Consider the following 21,418-nt stretch of genomic DNA (forward strand, 5'->3'; position numbering starts at 1 on the left):
TGCTTATTCTCAAATGTATAAAGTGGCTCATATGCAGCAGGACAGAGAAAGCAGCATGCTGCCTTGGATTATAGGTATTTGTGTGACTCAGCTCTTAGCATGAATGGTCCCCTTTTCTCTCACCTGTTCCACACTGCAGCCTTCCTAAATTAATCTCCATAAGCAGCAGCTCTGTACAGATGACTTTACCTCTCAAAAACTTTACTGGCTTTTCAAGGTCTGTTCAATTAAGAAATAATACCTTGACTGACATTCAGTACCTAGCATAATATGATAGAATGCACAATCCCTGTTTATTTTCATTGCTACTTTCTGTATTCTTTATATTTCAGCTAAAATTGATAACCTTTTTAATCAAGCTGTATATTTTGCCTGAAATGCTCCACCTAGTGCTATTCAGTGACCTCTCTGTGAAATGCTATCTACTCTTCAAGGTCTTTCTCAATTATAAGTTCCTTGATAAAGCTTTCTTGGGTTCCTGTTGCCAAGTAGATATTATTTCAGCTTCTATTAATTTTCTGACACAGCTTTATATCTCTGTAATGGATTGTTTTTATTCTATCCCAGGTTACAATAATTTTATACTAGTCTCAACACCCTACTGTAATACTTACCCTATGAGGAGTTTCATGCCCTTAGTAATTTTTATATTCCTTACAGTGATAATCCAATATCTTGTGCATAATAGATGCCAAATAAATATTTGTTGAGTTGATTTGAACATACAGAATTCAACTGTTAATTCATTTATGTAAGTTATTCATTTAGTCTACATCTACGTAGTGATTATAATACAGGAGGCACAATGCTAGTCACTGTGAATAAAACAGTAGAAGACACCATCTCACTGTAGACAGGTCAGTGGATGATTACAATTAGAAGAAAGTTAGACCACTATTTCACTTTCCTTATTGGGCCTTTGCTGTTGTTAGTCTGTGTGTTCTATGATACCTTTCAGAAGTTCTGACTGATTTCAATAAAGTATATTAAATTACAAAAGGACATCACAAAACTTTAAGTCCATCTAATGATTCATTTGACCTTGATGGGCAGCCAGTGAAAGTTTCTAAATTATCAGTAAATTTTTTATGAATTTAAATGCAATTTGGCAGATATAAATGATGTGTGATTATGGATCTTCTGTAGCTCATAGAACCATTGCTTTAATCTAGTTAGGTGAATTATTTCTATTAAATGAAAATTTCTTTATTTTGCTAATTATTCTTAAGGGTGTTTCTGTGAAGGAGAGTGGTTAATCGCCTTCCACTTCTACTGATCTCCTACAACCTGCAAGAAACTGTCAGTGAGTTTATAGAGCAAAATATTCAGAATATGCAGAAGCAATATACCTTCATATACATACATTTATACACATGTAAACCAACCTTGTTGCACTTAAATAAATGGTCACATTTTCCATGAGATAGGATGTGTTAAACTGAAACAATATTTTGAAAGTTACCTATAAAATAAAAATATGTCTTTAGTAACAGATAAGAAATTGTTTACTTTGACTAAAATATTCAATTTCCATAAATGACATTACCTAAACTCAAATTATGAAGTTATTTGAGAAACATTGTCTTACAAAATGAAACCTTATTGTATCTCAAAAATAGATAGAATAACATATAATATACATTTTCTTTTTCAATGTGAATTTGTACCATGCTTTACATATTGCTATAATGTGAACGTTTCCCCTCAAAATTCATGTGTTGAAACCTAAATACCAACGTGATGATATTAGGAGATGGGGCCTTTGGGCAGGTGACGAGATCATAAGGGCAGAGCCCTCGTGAGTGGGATTAGTACCCTTGTAACTCAGAACGCTGCCTCCCTGCTTCTGCTATCTCAGGATGCATTGAAAAGACATCTTCTATGAAGCATGAAATGGGCCCTCACCAGACACTGGATCTACCAGTGCATCTACCTTGGAATTCCCAGCTTCCAGTACTGTGAGAAATAAACTTCTGGTTTATAAGCTACTCAGTTTATAGTATTTAGTTATAGCAGCCAGAATAGACTAAGAAATATGTTAAATAAAGTGTATAGGAGGTCACTGGTTTGGACAGCTCTTGCTCTAGGCCCAACAGATTAAATAATGCTTAAGTTCCACACCACAAAGCTGAAATTAAATCATTTGTCTGACTTTTTGAGAGATGAGGAAAGTGAGAGATAATCACCAAATCCCCAATCAAGCCAGTTTCAAACAGCACGATAAGAAAATCCCCTCTGCTTTCACTTTTACAAGGAAAATAACTTTGAAATGACCTATCGACTTTTCGTTCTCTGTTTCTGCTTTCTTCAGCCCTTTTCTCTCTATAAAGTCAACTTCTTGTCCTCAGCTCATCCACCATTCATTTTATTTTACAGAATAAGGTGTTGCCTGGTTCTAGAAATGCAAATAAAAGTCAATTAATATTTGGAAATTCAATTTGTTCCATAGAAAAAGAAAGTAGGTTAGTGATTGCCTGGGGTTGGGAGAAAGGCTGTTGAGGAAAAACAGAGTGACTGCCAATGCATACGTGGCTTCTTTGTGGTGTGTGAAAATGTTCTAAAATCAATTGTCGTAATGACTATACAATTTATAATTTGGTGAATACACTAAAACCCATTGAAATACACGCTTTCAATGAGTGAACTCCATGCTACATGAATTGTATCTCAGTAAGGCAATTGTTTTTCAAAAAGAGAGAGCTGGGAGGAGAATTTCTGATTAAGTTCTAAACCAATCTACTTGAAGCACTCTTTTTCTTGTAGGCCAGAGACACCTACTACCTAGGAGACTCTAATAACAGAATTTCCCAGCTCCATTTTATCAGATATGTTATGTAGTATAAATTAGATATGTTATGTAGTATAAATTTTAAATCTTGTCTTTGTGTTCGAGTTTGCCTGTGTAATAATTGTTACAAGGTTGTTACAATATGTTTCTGTTATTTATAAATACCTTGTACAAAATACTTTATACCAGGCAATTTATAAATAACAGAAATATATTGCTTACAGTTCTGAGGGTTGGGAAGTCCCAGATCAAGGCACTAACAATTTCAGCGTCTGGAAACACCCAGTTCTCATAGATGACACCTGCTATGTGTTTTCACGTGGTAGAAGGGGTGAGCAGTCTCCCTCCAGCCTCTCTTATGAGGGCACTAATCCCTCATGGGGGCTCCACCCTCTGGACCTAATGACCTCCTGAAGGCCTCATCTTTTACTACTATCACATTGGGGATTAAGTATTAACATATGAATTTTGGTGGGGCACAAACATTCTGACCATAGCATATTCCAATCTGTCACAGTTTTGAATTGAACATTTTTCATCCATATTATCCTAAACTACCATTGGAAGGATTTATATATTTGTCTTTGCACATATTACTTTTCATATTCAATTTCCACATGTATTTTGTATAATCTGCTCACCATCTCTCCTCTTCTCAGGAAGGGATATCCAACTTTACATGTGATATTATGATTGGATTCACAACTGTCTTTTTGGATAGCCTAGGAAGAGAAAGCAAACAGAGTCAGAGCGGACAAGCAGGTGAAATATTGAAAAGTGTTCTTTCAGAATTTTCCCACATGTGTCTTGGTGACTGCCTTGCCAATATTTTTGTCTCAATTTAGCTGGAAGAGGCACAGAATTCTGGGACCAGCTGTTCTACACTCATGGAAATCCTAAAATATCACTTGTGGGTGCCTGAAAGACAAAGCATATCTCACAATCCTGCCTAAATCTTCAGTTGTAAAATGGAAGTGCTAATAGCATCTCCCTCACAGAGTGATTGCGGTGGCTGGATAAAATAATCCACACACCCAAGACTGGTGCAGAGCAGCCTTCAGTGAACGTTAGTTATTGGAGGAGTTTAGTGCAGTGGATAAGAGCATAGGCTCTGACCCGTGACCACCAGAATTTAAACCCTGACTGCACCACTGTTAGCTTTATCCTTGTTAAGATTCCTCAACTCTCTGGGACTGATTTTCTATCAAGTGGTTTTAGTCATATACTCTATTTTGTCCAGTTTAAAATGCCATTGAACATGAGATATGCCATTATTTTTACAAACCCATAAGAAGGAAAAATAACACTGCCAGGTAAATAAACACGTTATCAATTGTAAAATGCAATTACAAGAATGTTGAAACATGAAAAAAAGGTTTTATCTTCGCATCTCTGCAGTACAGTCATACCTACTTACAAAAGAATTAATGAAAATTAAGTGAAATCCTTAGTACAAGGCCTAAACCATGATGTGACTCAAGAAATGGTTGCCATCATTATTACTGTTGTTATTGCTAATATACGCAGAAGAGATGCACTGTCAGATTTTTAGCTATGCCTCTCTGCCAGGCCATTAAGTCAGCTGAGGAGGATACAGGCAATAATTTTTAATAGAGAAAAATTTTGTGGTAATATTTTCCCCAAGATTACTTTGTACATTTGTATTTATAATAATAATAATTATAATTATATTTTGAGACAGAGTCTTGTTCTCTCTCTGTCACCCAGGCTGGAGTGCAGTGGTGTGATCTCGGCTCAGTGCAACCTCTGCCTCCCGGGTTCAAGTGATTCTCCTGCCTCAGCCTCCTGAGTAGCTGGGAATACAGGTGCGTGCCACCATGCCTTGCTAATTTTTTGTATTTTTAGTAGAGAGGGGGTTTCGCCGAGTTAGCCTGGATGGTCTTGATCTCTTGACTTTGTGATCCGCCCGCCTCAGTCTCCCAAAGTGCTGGGATTACAGGCATGAGCCACCATGCCCAGCCTGTAATTAATATTCTTAATTGAATCAAAAATATAGTAATATATGACATTATTTTTAGGTTTGTCTTAGTCATCATGTCTGTACGTGATATCCTAACAGATAGAAATGTCCATGAAATCTGAGTTTACAGAAAGTAGACAACAGTGTTTTAATACTATGTATAATATTAATAAGTGCATTGCTTTTAATATAAATTGTATGTAATATTAATTAATATAAATATACACAAAATTTTAACTCAGTGGGATTCATTTGGAGATCAGAATTAAAAGCAAAATTCAAATTTGGAAACACTGATTACCTCTGATATACCATCTTACACAGATTAATATATTTTATTGCCAACATAATAAAAGAAACTTCTGTTACAAATCATTGACACAGTTATTTAATACAAATATCTTGCCAAAGTAAGGATTTTGCATAGATAGGGAGATATGGTATCTTGATTTTCCTGCAGGTAAATTTTTTTTGCTCAACACAGAGGTACCTCTCTGTACCTCTGTTAACTATTTTGGCTTTGATTGTTATTATTTTCCTTGACTCCGTTTCAGTTTCGGTGGTTTAAGGATTTTGTGAAACATACAGTTTTTATACATGAGCTATCCTTTCCTCATACAGAATCTGTGAAAAGATATACATATTTGAATAAATAAAACAAAAACTTTTAAAAAGCTTAATACCTTCACCATTGGTGAGGACTAATGTAAAAATTCCTTCTTTCAGAATCAATCTAATAAAAACAATTATCTCAGTAGCATGAAAAGTAGGCCCAGTAAATGACTGTTAAGAGAATAAATAAATGAAATAATGAAAGTTTACCTCGATTCCTGAAAAAACTAGATTTGGAGAATAATGCACTATTGTCCTGGTGTTATAAGCACTGTCCTTTGTATTTTTGACTGTGAGGCTAATGTTGAACTTATCATTCTGGGACTGGACAATCAGCAGGTCCTTTTCTGTGGTGGCGACATGCAGGCTGAGGTCCGAGATACATTTTTCCTTGTTTCCACAATCTTTGGCAAAGGGAATCTGAAATTTTGAACAATTTTTCAAAATTTAGCTGCACATTGTTGAAAATTACCCATCAATTTGTGTAACAAAAATGGCATACAGCCAAAGTAAGTTAAGCAACTTGTAAAGAGAATTTCCCTGCAAAAACCTTAAGAGATTTTATATTTATCCCTGTAATTTATAGGGGAGAAGAATAAACATTTACTTATGAATGTAAATTGTGCTAGTCCTTTTAAGAATGCACAATTTTCATGGGTGTTTTGCACTGGCTTTAGTCTGCCAGGGAAGGACAGTTTTGAAATACAAAGTCAAGTACTGCAAGATCTAAATCTACTCAACTCTAATTATGAGATTTTTCTCTTAAAATTAATCGAATACTTAGGAATGTCATAAAGCTCAGTTGAGAGTGTGGAAAACGGTCAAGCCACAAATGTAGGAGTTTTGCTTGATTCTTCTTCATTGACCGCCTCTCCACCACCATATGTAACTCTCCAAGCCCTGTCCATTCTACTCCTCTTCTAAATGTCTCTCCAATCCTTTCTTGCTTCTGCATTCCCACCACCACCTCGCACCCAAGCATTCTCATTTCCTCCCTGAACCAGAGTAATAGCTTCCCATTGGGCTCCCACATCCACCTGTTTCCCTCCAACCACTATTCAATCTGCTGCCTCCTGTCCCATGGCTGAACCAAATAAAAACTGCGCTGCTCTTTCAGAAGTTTAGAATTTGTGCCACTGCACCAAGTCCCGAATGACCTGGCCCCTGCCTTTACCTCCAGCCTCACCTCACATCACCCCCTTTGTTGCTCTTTAGCGTCAGCCACGCTAGCTAGTGTCGTTTCCTTCATGCTCAGGACTTTCACACTTAGCATCCCCTCTGCTCCCCAAACTCCCCTAAATAGGGTGGAAGTCGCCCTATCTGTCAGGGCTCCACTGAAATGGCACAACTTCAGGAGGGCTCCCCTGACTTCCCAGCCTAGGTGCAAGTTCCTGTAGAGCTCTGAAATCCTCCTCCATCGCATACGCTCTAATTACTACTTAATACCCGTTTCCAGTGTTAGACTGTAATCTCCAATGCCTAGTATGTATAAGACAATCAATACATCTGGTAGGAAGGAAGGAAGAATGGAAGACAGGTGTATGGGGAAAAAGAATTCCCCATCCCTAATATCTCCTCCATCGGAGCCACGCTGGGGACACCCTCCTTCTCCTCTCCTCTCACTCACTCTCAGGGGTGGCACGTGGACTCTAACTTTGGGAACAGGAACTAAGTGAACACAACTCGGTCCCTTTCCCTCGTTTCTATTCTCAGAGCAGCTGTGTACCTACAGGAAGCACATGTGGCTCTACTCCATTTGGCAAGTTTTACAAGGTGGGTTCCATGAAGGAGAGATGGATCAGCACTGCTGGTGACCTAGGTGGTTATCGGTGGTCGAAGTCCACGCCTCAGTGTGAGGATACCCTTTATACCTAAACCATACACTGCAATCCCGTGCTTATTAGAATAACGGGGGAGATTTCTTTCCATTGGTCCTAAATTCAAGTGAGGTAAAAATGAGTGTCATTTATTAGTTTTGTTAAACTCCAACAATAGGAAATTAGAAGGATTAGGAACAGTCTAGAAGAGCCTAATTCTTTTTTAAAACATTTTAGATTGATTTAGGGTTATGTGTGCATGGGTTTCAAGCTTTTTCTTAATGTTACCAGGGCAAACCTGGAGATATGGCTGAGAAAGTTTACTATTTTCTTAAACAGTAGATAACTGAGAAAGTTCATTATTTTGTTAAACAGTAGATAACTGAGAAAGTGCATTATTTTTTCTTAAACAGTTTTTTTTTTCTAGTCTATTTATCTGTAGGTAAGCGTGCTGAAAAACAACTACAGACGGCCTGGGAGCTTCAGGACCCTTTGCCAATTACCAGAGGAAGATAAAGCCATTGAGAAAATGGAGCAAACAAGAACCAGCAACCCCTTGTTACCTTTAGATCATCAACATGTCATTATAATGCTAAAGTCCCTGCCAAAGAAGAAAATGGCCACTATTTCTTGAACATATGTTGTATAAGGAAGCATGTTTATGATCTGTACTTGTACATCTGGAGTTCCTCTCTGGACATGCTTAAATATATCTCCCTGCCCCACATCTAACTCCTTAAAATTCCCCAGGTTTTCACAGCTTGAGGAGAAGGAGGTCTTTAGAGCAAGACCTCCCTCTTTCTCCATTCCTGACCAGGAATAAAACCTGCTTGCCTTTTTTTTCTTTCTTCCAGTTGGTTGTTCTTTCTTTGTGACCAATGCAGAGTAGTGAAAAAAACACACTTTGCTAGTGACGCTAAAATGTTCACAAGTTGGTATTCTGTATTTTAAAGAAATCTGACTTACATATTCATGTACTGAGTTTGGTAGAGAATCATCAAGAACAGGCCCATTTTCTGGATCGGTAAGATTAAAGTCCAATGTTATTCTCACAGAGTCCTGAAAGTCATGCTTGTCCTAGAGGGTGAAACATAAAATATATCATTGGTATCATATTTACTGGGTGTTCTGATCTTGTTATGTCTCCTTCTTCTGTCCCCAACATTCTTGTGCATCTAATCTGACACATGATCTCATCAGGCTTTTGCTTCCCTGGAGAGGGATTGGTATTCTGACAAGGGGCACAGGGGAATGTGGAGGTTTCAGAGTATAACCTGTTGACTCACTTCCAGTTCCTCAGAGGGCCCTGCTCGAGTGACGACAACATCACACCTTGCTGTGTCAACATAGGAGCTACCTGCATCACAATATAGTTTTTCTTGAGACCTCAAGCCAAAGATCATTATGTAACACTTCTGGGAACATTTTCCAACTTCAGAAGGGCAAACTTTCTATAAAATAAGTTACATTTCATTAATATAATATATACCTAGAGCTGTAAGTTTTTTTTTTTTTTTTTTTTTTTTGAGATAGAGTCTTTCTCTGTCACCCAGGCTGGAGTACAGTTGGCACGATCTCGACTCACTGCAACCTCCACTTCCCAGGCTCAAGCGATTCTTCTGCCTCAGCCTCCCGAGTAGCTGGGATTACAGGCATGTGCCACCACACCCAGTTAATTTTTGTGTTTTTAGTAGAGATGTGGGGTTTCACTATGTTGGCCAGGCTGGTCTCGAACTCCTGACCTCAGGTGATCCACTCGCCTCAGCCTCCCAAAGTGCTGGGATTACAGGCGTAAGCCACCATGCCTGGCCAATAATTTTATAATGTAAAATTATTTGGAAAGGATGTGAATATGATTAATATTGTTAATATGCCACCAATAACAATAATCATTTATAGTATTCAAAATTATGAGCTTTATATACATTATTGCAAATTATTTCAACAGTCCTCTAAGATGAGTAACTATTATTGTCCTTATTTTACAGATGAAAGATTGAGCCTCTAAGAGACCAAACAACATTGCCAAAGTCTCTCAGAATGTGGAACATTTGGGATACAAATTCTACACTGGCTGACTCCAGAACAAATTTCAAAGTGCTTCTTTCAAAATCCAAAACAATTTTGGAAATTTTGAAAATATTTCAGTCCTTTAAAAACCAGTACCTAGACATAACTTAGACACTGAATTTGTGGACAAACATAGACCGAGATGATTTTTCGCAGGTTGGAGACAATGCCATATCTGGTTTGATACCCATTCAAATTTTATCCTCATTCTAATGCCTAAGTGTTCAGTTCTGATTAACTAAATAGGAGGGGCAGCTCTAGTGTTATTTTATCAAATAATAGATCGATCTTGGTGCTGACAGAATAAGCTTCATGATAAGTATCATGAAGCATATCAACATGAAAATCACTGAGGAAGAACAAATGCGGCACAAAAGGATGCACATTTTCTGTCACTCCCCTGCTCCTAAACTACAATGTTCAGAATACAGACTATAAACATATCAATAATACAGAAATAACTCAGAAGTAGGAAAATTGGCCTGGTTCCTTTAAAGCTCCAAGTTCACCATCAAGTCTCTAAGTCTTCATGTCAGTTACTAAAATCAGTTTCCTCATTACCTTCGTGCTGCTTCTTATTTTTATCACTCTCATGTACATTTTAAGAAAATGTTTAGGAAACTCCTGTCCTCTGTTGGGAACATTCCCCATATACACAGTGTCGCAACAAAACACATTTTAAATGGTTCACACTGGCTTACCAGCCATCTCTAAACATTAATAGTTTGCTTTCTAAAACTCCCTCATCCACTAAAATAAAAAAAAAAAAACTGAAGTAACACAAAGCCTACAGATGATAGAAAATACCAGATAATTTTCCCCTTCGCTCTAAAATCAAACAGCGAGATACATAGTTACATGAATCCCAGAAAGCATACAGCCCAGCAGTCTGCCCCTAGAGCAGTTAAGCACTTATCACCCACAACTGACAAACAAGGCCCACAGAAATTAAATGTTTTCAACTTGAAGGAATAAATGAATGAGTGAAAGAAATGAAGACACGAATAAGGTTTCTTGTCAACTAGAACACTGTGTCTTTTTCTGCTGTTCCATAATATATGGATGTCTGATAACGCAGACAGGGAAGACTAGAGATAGTTCTACAAATATTTGGAAATGAGAAAATTAGACCTGCGATTTTATGATAAAAATGAACAAACAACATAAAATTTCCTTTATGACATCATAAGTGCATTTTGAAATAAAACAGTAAGAATTTGATTGACTTGAAGTAAGACATCTTTACTATATTCTTGATTTGGAATAAGGCAGCTACGATATATGATTTACTTGCCAACATGTAGAAGGAGTGCTTAGTGCATTCTGATTTTCGAACTGTGATGTTCCTTTGAACCTTTCTCTCTTGAGTTCCAGAGAAAAAACTTCGTGATATTTGTCTTAGAGAATCTAGGGTGACACGGTACTGCAAATCTACAAAAAATTTAAAAAATAATTGATGGAAATGTTTATTTGAAGTGATTCTCATATTGTACAGATTATTACATTAGCATTATAGAAAAATCTCCTTGGCAATCAATCAAAAAAGATTCTATTGTTCAGCATATCCACACTATTATAACAATGATTTTAGCAGTCATGAAGATAACCTTGAGGAACTCTATAGAACTGCTCTCTGAGTTCACTGTGCTTTCAGTGTCTAATTACATTTATTGTTTATAATTGTTATACACACATGCACACCTGCCTATCATCTAATTTCCAGACCATCACTGTATTTATTATATTTTCACTTAAAACATTCTTTTTAAGTTTAGAAATGTTGGAACCCTGCTTAGAATATTGATTATGTTATATTTCAATACAGGCAAAAATATACATTAGTTATTTGTTTACAAATATATACATTTTAACCTATTTATATATAAAACGACATTATCTCAGCTTATGTTCAAACCACTATTAAGGTTCAATAAAATAAGCATACCACAATTAAGAAAATAAGTGAAATCTTACACTTTATATGAAGGCTACAATATTCCTTATTTGATCACTTAATTACTTTGCAAAAATTAAATAAGACTGAAATAAAGTTACATATAAAATGCAAAATCATTATTTTATATTCTTATACCTCATTGATCTTTCTAGTCAGGAGGCTATTTCAGAGCATATACATGCACATATGGAACAAATCAAGAAAAACAGATTTTAAAGATTAATGGTTTTTCTCATTCTGCTTATGTTTGGTTACAGAGTAAATTTCTCTTCTGCAGCAAATGGCCTTTATAGCTTTGATTCGAGCATATTTCAACATCATTAAAAACCTGCCTTAGAAAGTGGAGAATGGAGGGAGGAAGAGCAAGCACAGGCTGACCTGATGCACCTGAGAACACACACACACAACAAGTGTGACTCTCGGAAACTAGGATCACCTCAATGCAGCAAAGGATCTCAGAAATGTGAGAATGGTTAAGTATTAGGGTTCTCTGCAATGCCAGTCTTTCCCAGGAGGGGGCAAGAGAAGGGAGAGAAGAGTCACTGTAGAAACCCACAGGAAGGAAAACTGGGCCCACTTGTAGCTCAATTCCTAAATTCTACCTCTGAATCGGTATTTTTTTCTTAAGCATCTGATTGTACATAGTGAGTAGGAGAGCCAGACAGAAACTATGGAGTGTTGAGGGCACTGCACACAAATATGTAATTTCTGCTCCAGAACTGACTGGGTTCCATAACCTATTCCTTTTGCAACAGAATTTTTTTTCAAGGTTCTGCATGTTCACTGGGGCAAATATGATGTGCAGCTCACCATGGTGGGGAAAATACAATATCCTACTGGACTTCATCATGCTGGAGCAAATATATTGTCCTCTACCCAAAAGTACTTGCTATAATTATTTTGCTTACCAGCTTCATAAATCGTGTCTTCTTTAGATTTCAATTTCACATCAAAACACACTGTAGCATTTATGCATACTGTTTCCTTTCCCTCCATATGGCAGTTTTTCTTTTGAATATTCACTTTATTTGGCTCAAAATTCATGGTCACTTTAACTACGGCCACATCTCGGGACCTACAAACAAAAACAATGGGATTACTCACACATTTTTACATTTAATGAATGTCATCAACTTGGGAGTGCAAAGTGAGTGCATGGAAGAGGGTTCTGCTTCATGTATAATATAGCACTCAGGACTCTGTTTCTTTAATTAATCATTGTTACAGGAGAGATTATATCTGATGTTCTAAGACATGCAGGTTACATTTGGAAACCATTTGGAGCTTTTGGTTCAAATGCCAAAGATCTAGTTTTGCCTGTGATGGAAAAGAGATGGAACCAAGTGCCCAGGTGAAACCCCAGAATCAACTATATTTTGGGGATTTACGAGTTTGTTCCCAATTTGAAAGAAGTCTAAAGGTCCCTGAACAGCTCGTAGGCCCCTGCTGTCTCTCATCTGGACTGTGATATTGTCTGTCCTTTTGAGTTCAGCTCTTCCTCTATTTCTAGGAAGGAAAAGCAAAATAACATTTGAGGCAGTATCCTAGACACGGAGTTATTTCACTTAATTCTTAAGATTAATTATAAGAAACATCATTTTTGTTTTATGTTTGAAAACTGGGGCTCCGAAAGGTTAAATATTTTATGCCAGGTCAAAAGCTATTAAGAGGAAAAACCTGGGATTTTAAACTCAGTCGTTTTAACTCTAAAGCCCGGTGATGTCTCCTAATCCGAAATGAGATCAGAGTAAGATCTTAGACATGGAGAATATGTGGATCCTGAGGTCATTGTCTTAGATCCAAGCCAGAACAATTATTGCACATTTTTACCTGGTTTCTGCCTTGTGGCCAGAGCTAGCCCTTTATAACTGTGCATGTTGTGAATAATGAAGTCACTACTTATGCTTTTGCATTAAAAAAAGGTGGTTTTCTTTTTTCTGTTAAAACAATGTACTCATAGAAAATATAAACATCATAGAAATGCATAAAGAAAACACAAATAACTTGTAATACTACCACTCAGCAATAATCATCATTAACATTTAGTACACTCAGTGGTTTTTTCTTTACAGAAGAAAACATGCATATACATACACACACGCATACATACATATATACAAAAGCACGTCTTCATATGTATGCATACATATTTTTAAAACATTACATTACAATGAACAGCTTTCCAATATTTACATTTTTCTGAGAACATTATTTTTAATGGGATTTATTATTTTTAATGGGAGCAGACTATACCAGCATATGCACATACCATAATCTATACAATCAACCCCATCTCATTGGATATCTAGCTTACTTTAAAAAAATGGTTTCTGAGTATAGTGGTAAATTTAACATTATTAAAAGATGGTATTACATACAGTGCTGTGATGACACCTTTAATTGTACTTCTAGATTGTATCTTTACATTTTTAGGAAGTTAAATCCTTGGTAAAAAGTAGGAACATTGGAATTCGTTTAAATACTTATTGATAAAGACCTTCTAATGAGTTTTAACCAGTTTACCCTTTCATGAGCAATGAATGAACATGCCTAGTTTCCTGCTTAGTAATATGGATTCTCCAGGCATGAAGCTGCCTTGACCATTGTCCATCCCACACATCCTCTCTGCCCCAGCCAGATCTTTCTTGGGGGTCAGTCCAGGTCTCATGACAAGACTCTCACTGTTTGCTTCCAAATGTGTTTCCTATCATCTGTCATTTGTATCCACTCTCACTTCTTGTTAGGCATTGTGAATCTCAGTCTTCGTGTCCCAGTATATCGGTTTGGTCCATTCTGCTGTCAATAGAACGTGGACTATGATAGGGAAATGACTTTCATTTTGGGCCATCAATGCCTTGATTTGGGGCAGGAGAGGCCATAAATAAGTTTGCAAAGCTTTGCAAGAAGGCCTTGAAACAAAACTGGAGCATAAAAACCCTGAAAACATATTTTTAATATGAGAATTAATACAATAAATATTTGTGAGCTAAAGGGAGCATAATAAACTAATTCAGGATTAACAGTTCAAACAAAATTGAAGTATATCCATTGTCCGTGACACTGCTGACTTCTGGTTTTGAGCCTTGGTTTCTGGTGAGTCCTCCCCAAAGTCCCAGCCACTGTGCTGCCTAATATTCCCTTTTCTTAGGTATCACCCTTCAGCCTTCTTTCCCCTCTGCTGTAAAGGTTTTTTTTTCTAACATAGTGATTACTGCATGTACACAATTTACTGTACCATTTTTAATTTGACCATTAGTTCTTAAGCATTATCTTAAATTACAGCAAAGTTATCTATTTTCACCTATCTTCACCTTTCTTTCACACTTTATTACTCTTCTAGGTAAATTTTTGGGAAAAAGAGCATTGAGGTATGTTTCCACCTAAATTACAGTAAACCAATGCATTAATTTAGGAGAATCAACATGCGGACTTCCCATAAGGTCACCTGGCATAAATAGACATTTTATTTGTGAAACCCTTCCTTTATATTTCTTAATGAAATTTATTATATATTTTTCAAAATTATCATGTGGATTTCTCATTAAGTTGATTCTTGACTTCCTAGTAATTTTTTTCAAACAGAACAGTTTTTGAAATAGGATATTTAGTAAGCAATAATTATTTTTGCTTACTAAATTATTATTTATTCATAATAAAGCATTATGAATGTATGTATCTGAAAGAACTGGGCCAATTTGGGGATTTGGGCATTTTAAAGGCTGAGTGAAGATATTACTTAAGATGCCTGTCGGCTTGACCAACAATATAAACAGTCAGAGAGTGCTGCGCGATTATCTGTTTCTATGTATCAGGTAAACGAATACAAAGTCGATTATCTCTAAAACCTTGTAAGTAACCCAGTATTAGGGATATTTTCTTGTTTATATACATCCTCTATAAGATCTTCTCTTCCCCTATACCTCTCCTAAAACAGAATACCTATTTTAGTGTAAACCACATAATAGACACACCAAATTAAGAGTTCATTCTACTTGTTTCTTTCATATAGCTTCTTTGTTCTTAAGATGTATTGACTCTTCCAGCTCACTCAACTGAATAACTTGTATTTGCATAGTGGAACACAAAAGGAAATAGATATTTGGTATGACATGAGCTCCAATCACACTGGGAGCTCTGTAAGTTATCAGTGACCCAGTCTCAGATTAACAGGATGTTATTAAAACACATACCAGAAGAGGGCAGCACCACCAAGGCCCCCAATAGTCACATCTGTCAGACCGTCACCATTTAAATCCATTTCTCCGTGGATAGACTGGCCAAAAAATTTCAGTGTCTCACCATCCCCACCTGATGGAATACGCTGTGAGAATCCAAAACAAGAGTTTCATATGAGAAGAATCTGTTCAAAACAGTTTCAAATAAATCTGAGAATTTAAATTGTTTAACAAAATAATCAAAATTAAAGATCTTTTGGGAATCCACCCAAGAGGTCCCTCATGTGGAGATAAGAGGAAATACTCAGATGTTCCCAGAGGATATTGCCCTTTCTATAGTACGGACAAAATCATTTCAAGGTCACTGACACCAGAGAGAGAGGGAAAAATTATATAATGTCATTTTGTCTAATCCTCAAAGGAAACAGTACGAGTAATTGGTTCTGTGCTTTCTGCTTCCTAGTCAATCCCATTACACAGACATATTTAAAGGTACCGGAAATCTTGAAAACATATCATATCAGCAAAGTAGGGAGGGGAGTAGAAGATTGTCCTAGGGGTCAATTTGGAGTTCACTGAACTTTGCGGCTGAGTATAAATAACACATCCCATCAAATGCATTTTCCAATATGTAATCTCTACTGTCTTTCAAAAATTGTCCTAAAAGTTGAGGGCACAAGAGACTCAATTCCACTCACATGTGTTCACAACGTTGAGATGGCACAAATGAGTATGTCTTGAAGACTGATCTGTGCACATTACCATACATAGTATGTTTGATATCTGTACTTCCTGACTTAGCATTGGTTCAAGCTGAAGCTAATGCTTTTAACAGAAGCCCATGGCAAGCAGACAGGACTTACAAACCCTCCCTAAACTTCAAGACTTCTCAGCCTCTTGTTTTCCACATAAATAACATAAAATAAGAAGCCTACTAAGGCAAACTAAATGGAAACAGTTTTCATCCTTAAACAGGTAAGGCTCGTTTGAAAGTATTTCCTTTTTTTTTTTTTTTTTTGAGATGCTATTTCGGCTCACTGCAACCTCCGCTTCCCAGGCTCAAGTGATTCTCCTGCCTCAGCCTTCTGAGTAGCTGGGATTACAGGTGCGTGCCACCATGCCTGGCTAATTTTTTGTATTTTTAGTAGAGACGGGGTTTCACCATGTTGGCCAGGCTGGTCTTGAACTCCTGACCTCGTGATCCGCCTGCCTCAGCCTCCCAAAGTGCTGGGATTACAGGCATGAGCCACTGCACCTAGCCATCCTCCTCATTTTTTTAAGCGAAGAATTCAGGAGATATCTGACTCCTTGGTTCTATGGGCTTGACTGATTCTGGATTATCCCATACATAAGCAGCATCTCTGGTTCTCATGGAAATGAGTAAGCACATCTTCACCTATTCCTTGGAAAAACATTTTGCCAGTAATTAAGCAAATCCAACTCTAATATTCTTTTTGTTGCTTTTGTTTAAATTTGCATCTTGATTTACCATTTAGAAAACAAGTTGTTTATGACAATCTATTTCATCTGACAATGATTTAGCTTTCCTTTTCTACTTCAAATGCTACCCCATTAAATTTACAGGATTGACACTGAAGGAATAAAGTATTAGAATATAAGAAAGAACCCTCTTCCTGCATTTCCTAATTCCATCATGCCCCAGTCATTAATATTGCCTGTCTCTTAAGTAAATAATGCCATAAAGATTTTCAACAGAAACAAATTATTTATCAAATGGATACAAGTGCTCTTATTGAAATAAGCCCTTTATTCTGTTCACTATTGTCATTACGGTTTTATGAAAAATCACTCACATTTGTATTACAGGAATAGACTTTGAGAGCTCTGTTGACTAAGGAACCAAAGAGAACACTCAAAAAGAAAATGAAATAATTAATATTCTGATTTCTTTTCAAATTATATAAGCTATAAGGTAGTGAATTCTATTTGTAAGTAGTTATTCAATATCTAACCGACTATGATTACTGAAAAACAGACAATTACATTGAAACTCCTTTAAATTCTTTTGTTTTTATAGTGCATTAAGCACTTTTGTAACTTGTTATTTTTCTAATGCAGGAAAAAAAATACACTTGTGGATTAGAGCTGTTAACTGACAACAAATTACAAACAGGAATAACATAAATTCCCTGCAGCTTAAAGTTAATATTCAGATTTATTTTTTCTAAGGATTACTTGTGAGAAAATTATAAACCTTTAGAAATCCTAATTCACTTGAGGAAAATATATCAACTTAATATAAATTTAATGCAATTTTATTATAACAGCATGGACATTAAATATAAAATCAAGAATCTAATATCCTTTATTGGCTAAGTCATACAATTATTTTTGCCTTATTCAGAAAGCAGTGCCCTCTATTTAGAATGGGACATACTGCAGATGTTAAACAGCATTGTTACAAAGTATTCTTTTTTTTACTCTTTCAAAAAGTCAAATCCTGGGGACATGGAAAATAACAACAGAAAGGAAACTAGATAAATGTATAAAATATAAGTATATATTTATAAAGTAATTAGGGCCGGGCGCCTGTAATCCCAACACTTTGGGAGGTTGAGGTGGGCGGATCACGAAATCAGGAGATCAAAACCATCCTGGCTAACACGGTGAAACCCCGTCTCTACTAAAAATGCAAAACATTAGCCAGGCGAGGTGGCGGGAGCCTGTAGTCCCAGCTCCTCGGTAGGCTAAGGCAGGAGAATGGCGTGAACCTGGGAGGCGGAGCTTGCAGTGAGCCGAGATCGCGCCACTGCACTCTAACCTGGGTGACAGAGCGAGACTCCGACTCAAAAAAAAAAAAAAAAATATATATATATATACACATACACACGCACACACACACACTACATATATAAAGTAATATATACACACTATATATAGTATATATATAGACTACATATAGTATATACACTATATACAGTATATATACTATATATACACTATGTATAGTATATATACTATATAAACACCATATATACACTATATATACTATATATAGTATATGTACTATACATACTATATATATACTATATACTATATATACTATATGTAGTATATATATTATACACTATAGTATATATACTATATATACACTCTGTATACTATCTATAGTATATACACTATATATAGTGTATATACTATATAAACACCATATATACACTATATATACTATATATAGCATATGTACTATATATACTATATATACTATATACTCACTATGTATACACTATGTATACTATATACACACTATATATACCATATATACACTATATATACTATATATATACCATGTGTATATATATAGTGTCTGTGTGTGTATACATATATATATAGTAATTAATCTATAAGGAACACTTAAAGAGAATTAAATCTAGTTTCTCAATAAGGTCAGGAGGAAGAAATTAAATAACTCATGAAGTTAGACAGGTAACGCCTGGCATTGAACCGACTTATCACTGAAGGGTGGGAATCTGCAGGTTTCAATTCTTACTTGTGCATACTCTTTCCTTATAGTCTTGCCACTTCCATGATAAATGTACACAGCTCCCCCGTGATCATCTTCCAGCGGAGCTCCTATCACGATGTCATTCAATCCGTCAAGATTGAGGTCTTTTACAGCAGCAATTGCAGTTCCAAAACGAGCCCCGCATGGCTCATTTTTGTTTTCTTTTGTGCATGAATTGTGCTGCCGAGATGAACAGCACGTCTGCTTAATAGGTTCCAGGCTCATTTGATATTCAAACCTTGTCTGGAAGAAAGAAAAACAGGATATTTATGTATTTCCATCATTACTACAGCAGAGTAGAATTTTTAAAGTATACTAAATCAGTGCTATTAACAGCCATTTGTACATTAGTGGTAAAGTTGGTAAAATTTCTTAAAAAGTTTGCCTATCTGAGAGCAAAGTTAGGGATTCCAAAGAGCAGATGGCAGAAGTGTGGGAGACAAACTTTAATGGAATCTCTTTTTAATGCAATTGAGTATACAATTTAGAGCATCTTTTTCAAGCCAAATAATATTATATCCTCAATTTGTGCCACTATCCCTTCTTCACCCAATATTGTGCAAAGTGAAAATTTATTCTGCTCAAAAAGGAAACTTTCTCTAAAGCTGCCTAGACTGGAAGAAAAAAAAAAAAAACCCAGACAGAAAGTACTAGCAAAGGTAATCAAGAACACACTTTCTTGGAAAAAGACAAAACAGCCCAGGACAAAAAAAGTTGACAGGAGGAAGCCAAAAAATGATAGGAAGAAAGACATATGATTTATTATTTAAAATAATCAATTTAGGAGAGAATGTACATATTTGGAAAAGCTAAACAGATAAACACTGGCTTTGCTGTAAAGAGCAAAACTCTTCTAATGAAGAAATTAAAAATTATTTAACTTAAAAAATGATGTCTAAAGTCAGGAATAGAAGACAAAATCTCACTCCAGCCCTGGAAGCCTGCAGTGTTGCTGCCTTGAAACTCATGACTTCTCCCCCTCCACCCTATCCGATTTAACTGCTGAGGTTATTATCTATCTCCAAGCCAGAGCTGATAAGCCTCCCAGCCTAAATAAGCCTTGTGGGTTTATTTAGCAGTTTAGTGAGATTTATATTTACCTCCTTTTTCCTATATATTGTTAAAACATAATTCACATTCCAAGCAGAAAATATCTAAGAGTTGGAGCTACTTTATTAGAATTATAAATGGTCATTTCAAAACAGAGGGGTTGGTGGAGTGAATGAATCCTGATAGCTTCTTTGCTCTGTTTTCTCAAAGTGAGTGAAAAATTAGAATTTATTATTCAAAAATGAAGAGAAGGAAGAGATTTTCCTGGATTTCTACCAAACTCAGACACCATTACCTGATTGAGAGCATACACATACACTTTTCCTTGCTCCTCCTTCTCTGTTCCCATGTACATAGGGGCTCCGACTAGAAGAATGTCAGTATTAGAATCCTTGTCAATGTCAATTGTTGTTAAAATACTGCCAAAGTAGGAACCAATCTAGGACACAAAATGAAACAAAACAGCCCAGTGAACATCAGAAATTCTCAAGGAAACTGAAATCTACATTTGTTTTACTTCTAGCAATCTAGAAGAGGAGCTAGTTGGCAAAGGAAATGAAAGACAAAAGTTGATGCTCCCTGACAGTTATTTATTGGCTCTTTCATGAGGATAAAGAATATCAGTCGGTTCCATCTTTGAGGATGAAGAGCTGTTACAGATTTCATCGCTTGACAGTAACAAAATGAATTTCTTTGGATTTCACTCTAACCTCTCTTTCTTCTCCACAAATCAGAAAAGGTCAGTAATACTATAGTGATTTTTAAGGAAATAAAATTAGATAAGCAGTAGAATGCATGCTGCAATGGTTGCATATATGTTTAAATACATTATAAGGAGCTGAGTTGTCTGGAATACTGGTGTGGCATATTTCACCTCATAGTCTTGGAAGATTGTCTTCTCAATGAAATGGTTAAGTCTTATCCCAGCAGCTATGGGACATAGAAAAATACGGAAGGATTGCAGGGGGATCATCCCTTGTAGCAATATGTTTTCTCATTTAAAGATAGAAATCCGTTTAGAGAAAAGCAGAGAACTTATACTTCATTACCTAAATGCTTATTTTTTTCAAATATTATTCTATGTTTAATATTTGATGCTCTTAACAATTATCTTACTGTACATCTCCCTGTACTGCCTTCTGCGATTTTATTCTTACTCTCTTGCCCCTGTGGCATAGACCACCCTTTTCATATTTACTGACTTCTTCCCCAACTCTCATTTTCTGAATTTTGGCCTCTTCTAAAGCTCAGACCTGTAGCCTTTGTCCATTCTCTTACCCTAGATGACCAATCCTTCTTAAAAATTTCTACTTAGGCAATTGCAAATATCATTCTGTCTTCCTTCTCAAGGCTTCAGTTCTACAGTTCTAGACATTTCTTCTAGGCATGTGGGCGAAAGATACTGACTTTTGAATGCACTTTTCTCACAGGCTTTCGAGGGC

The 21,418-nt window shown here is 36.2% G+C and overlaps 1 protein-coding gene across 1 annotated transcript in view; it reads right to left on the reverse strand.

The window, feature by feature from the left end:
• Positions 1–21,418, reverse strand: part of ITGA1 (integrin subunit alpha 1) — a 170,887-nt gene that overhangs the window by 25,517 nt on the left and 123,952 nt on the right. The window contains exons 13-21 of the mRNA XM_055252682.2: positions 20,272–20,415; positions 18,912–19,169; positions 15,416–15,546; positions 12,134–12,300; positions 10,563–10,699; positions 8,165–8,275; positions 5,592–5,801; positions 3,430–3,510; positions 1,386–1,462 (exon numbers count right to left, since the gene is read on the reverse strand). Of these exons, the coding sequence (XP_055108657.2) occupies positions 1,386–1,462; positions 3,430–3,510; positions 5,592–5,801; positions 8,165–8,275; positions 10,563–10,699; positions 12,134–12,300; positions 15,416–15,546; positions 18,912–19,169; positions 20,272–20,415 (1,316 nt within the window). The remainder of the gene's footprint in view (positions 1–1,385; positions 1,463–3,429; positions 3,511–5,591; positions 5,802–8,164; positions 8,276–10,562; positions 10,700–12,133; positions 12,301–15,415; positions 15,547–18,911; positions 19,170–20,271; positions 20,416–21,418) is intronic.

This window comes from Symphalangus syndactylus, chromosome 18 (assembly GCF_028878055.3).
Source record: "Symphalangus syndactylus isolate Jambi chromosome 18, NHGRI_mSymSyn1-v2.1_pri, whole genome shotgun sequence".
Lineage (NCBI taxonomy): Eukaryota > Metazoa > Chordata > Mammalia > Primates > Hylobatidae > Symphalangus > Symphalangus syndactylus.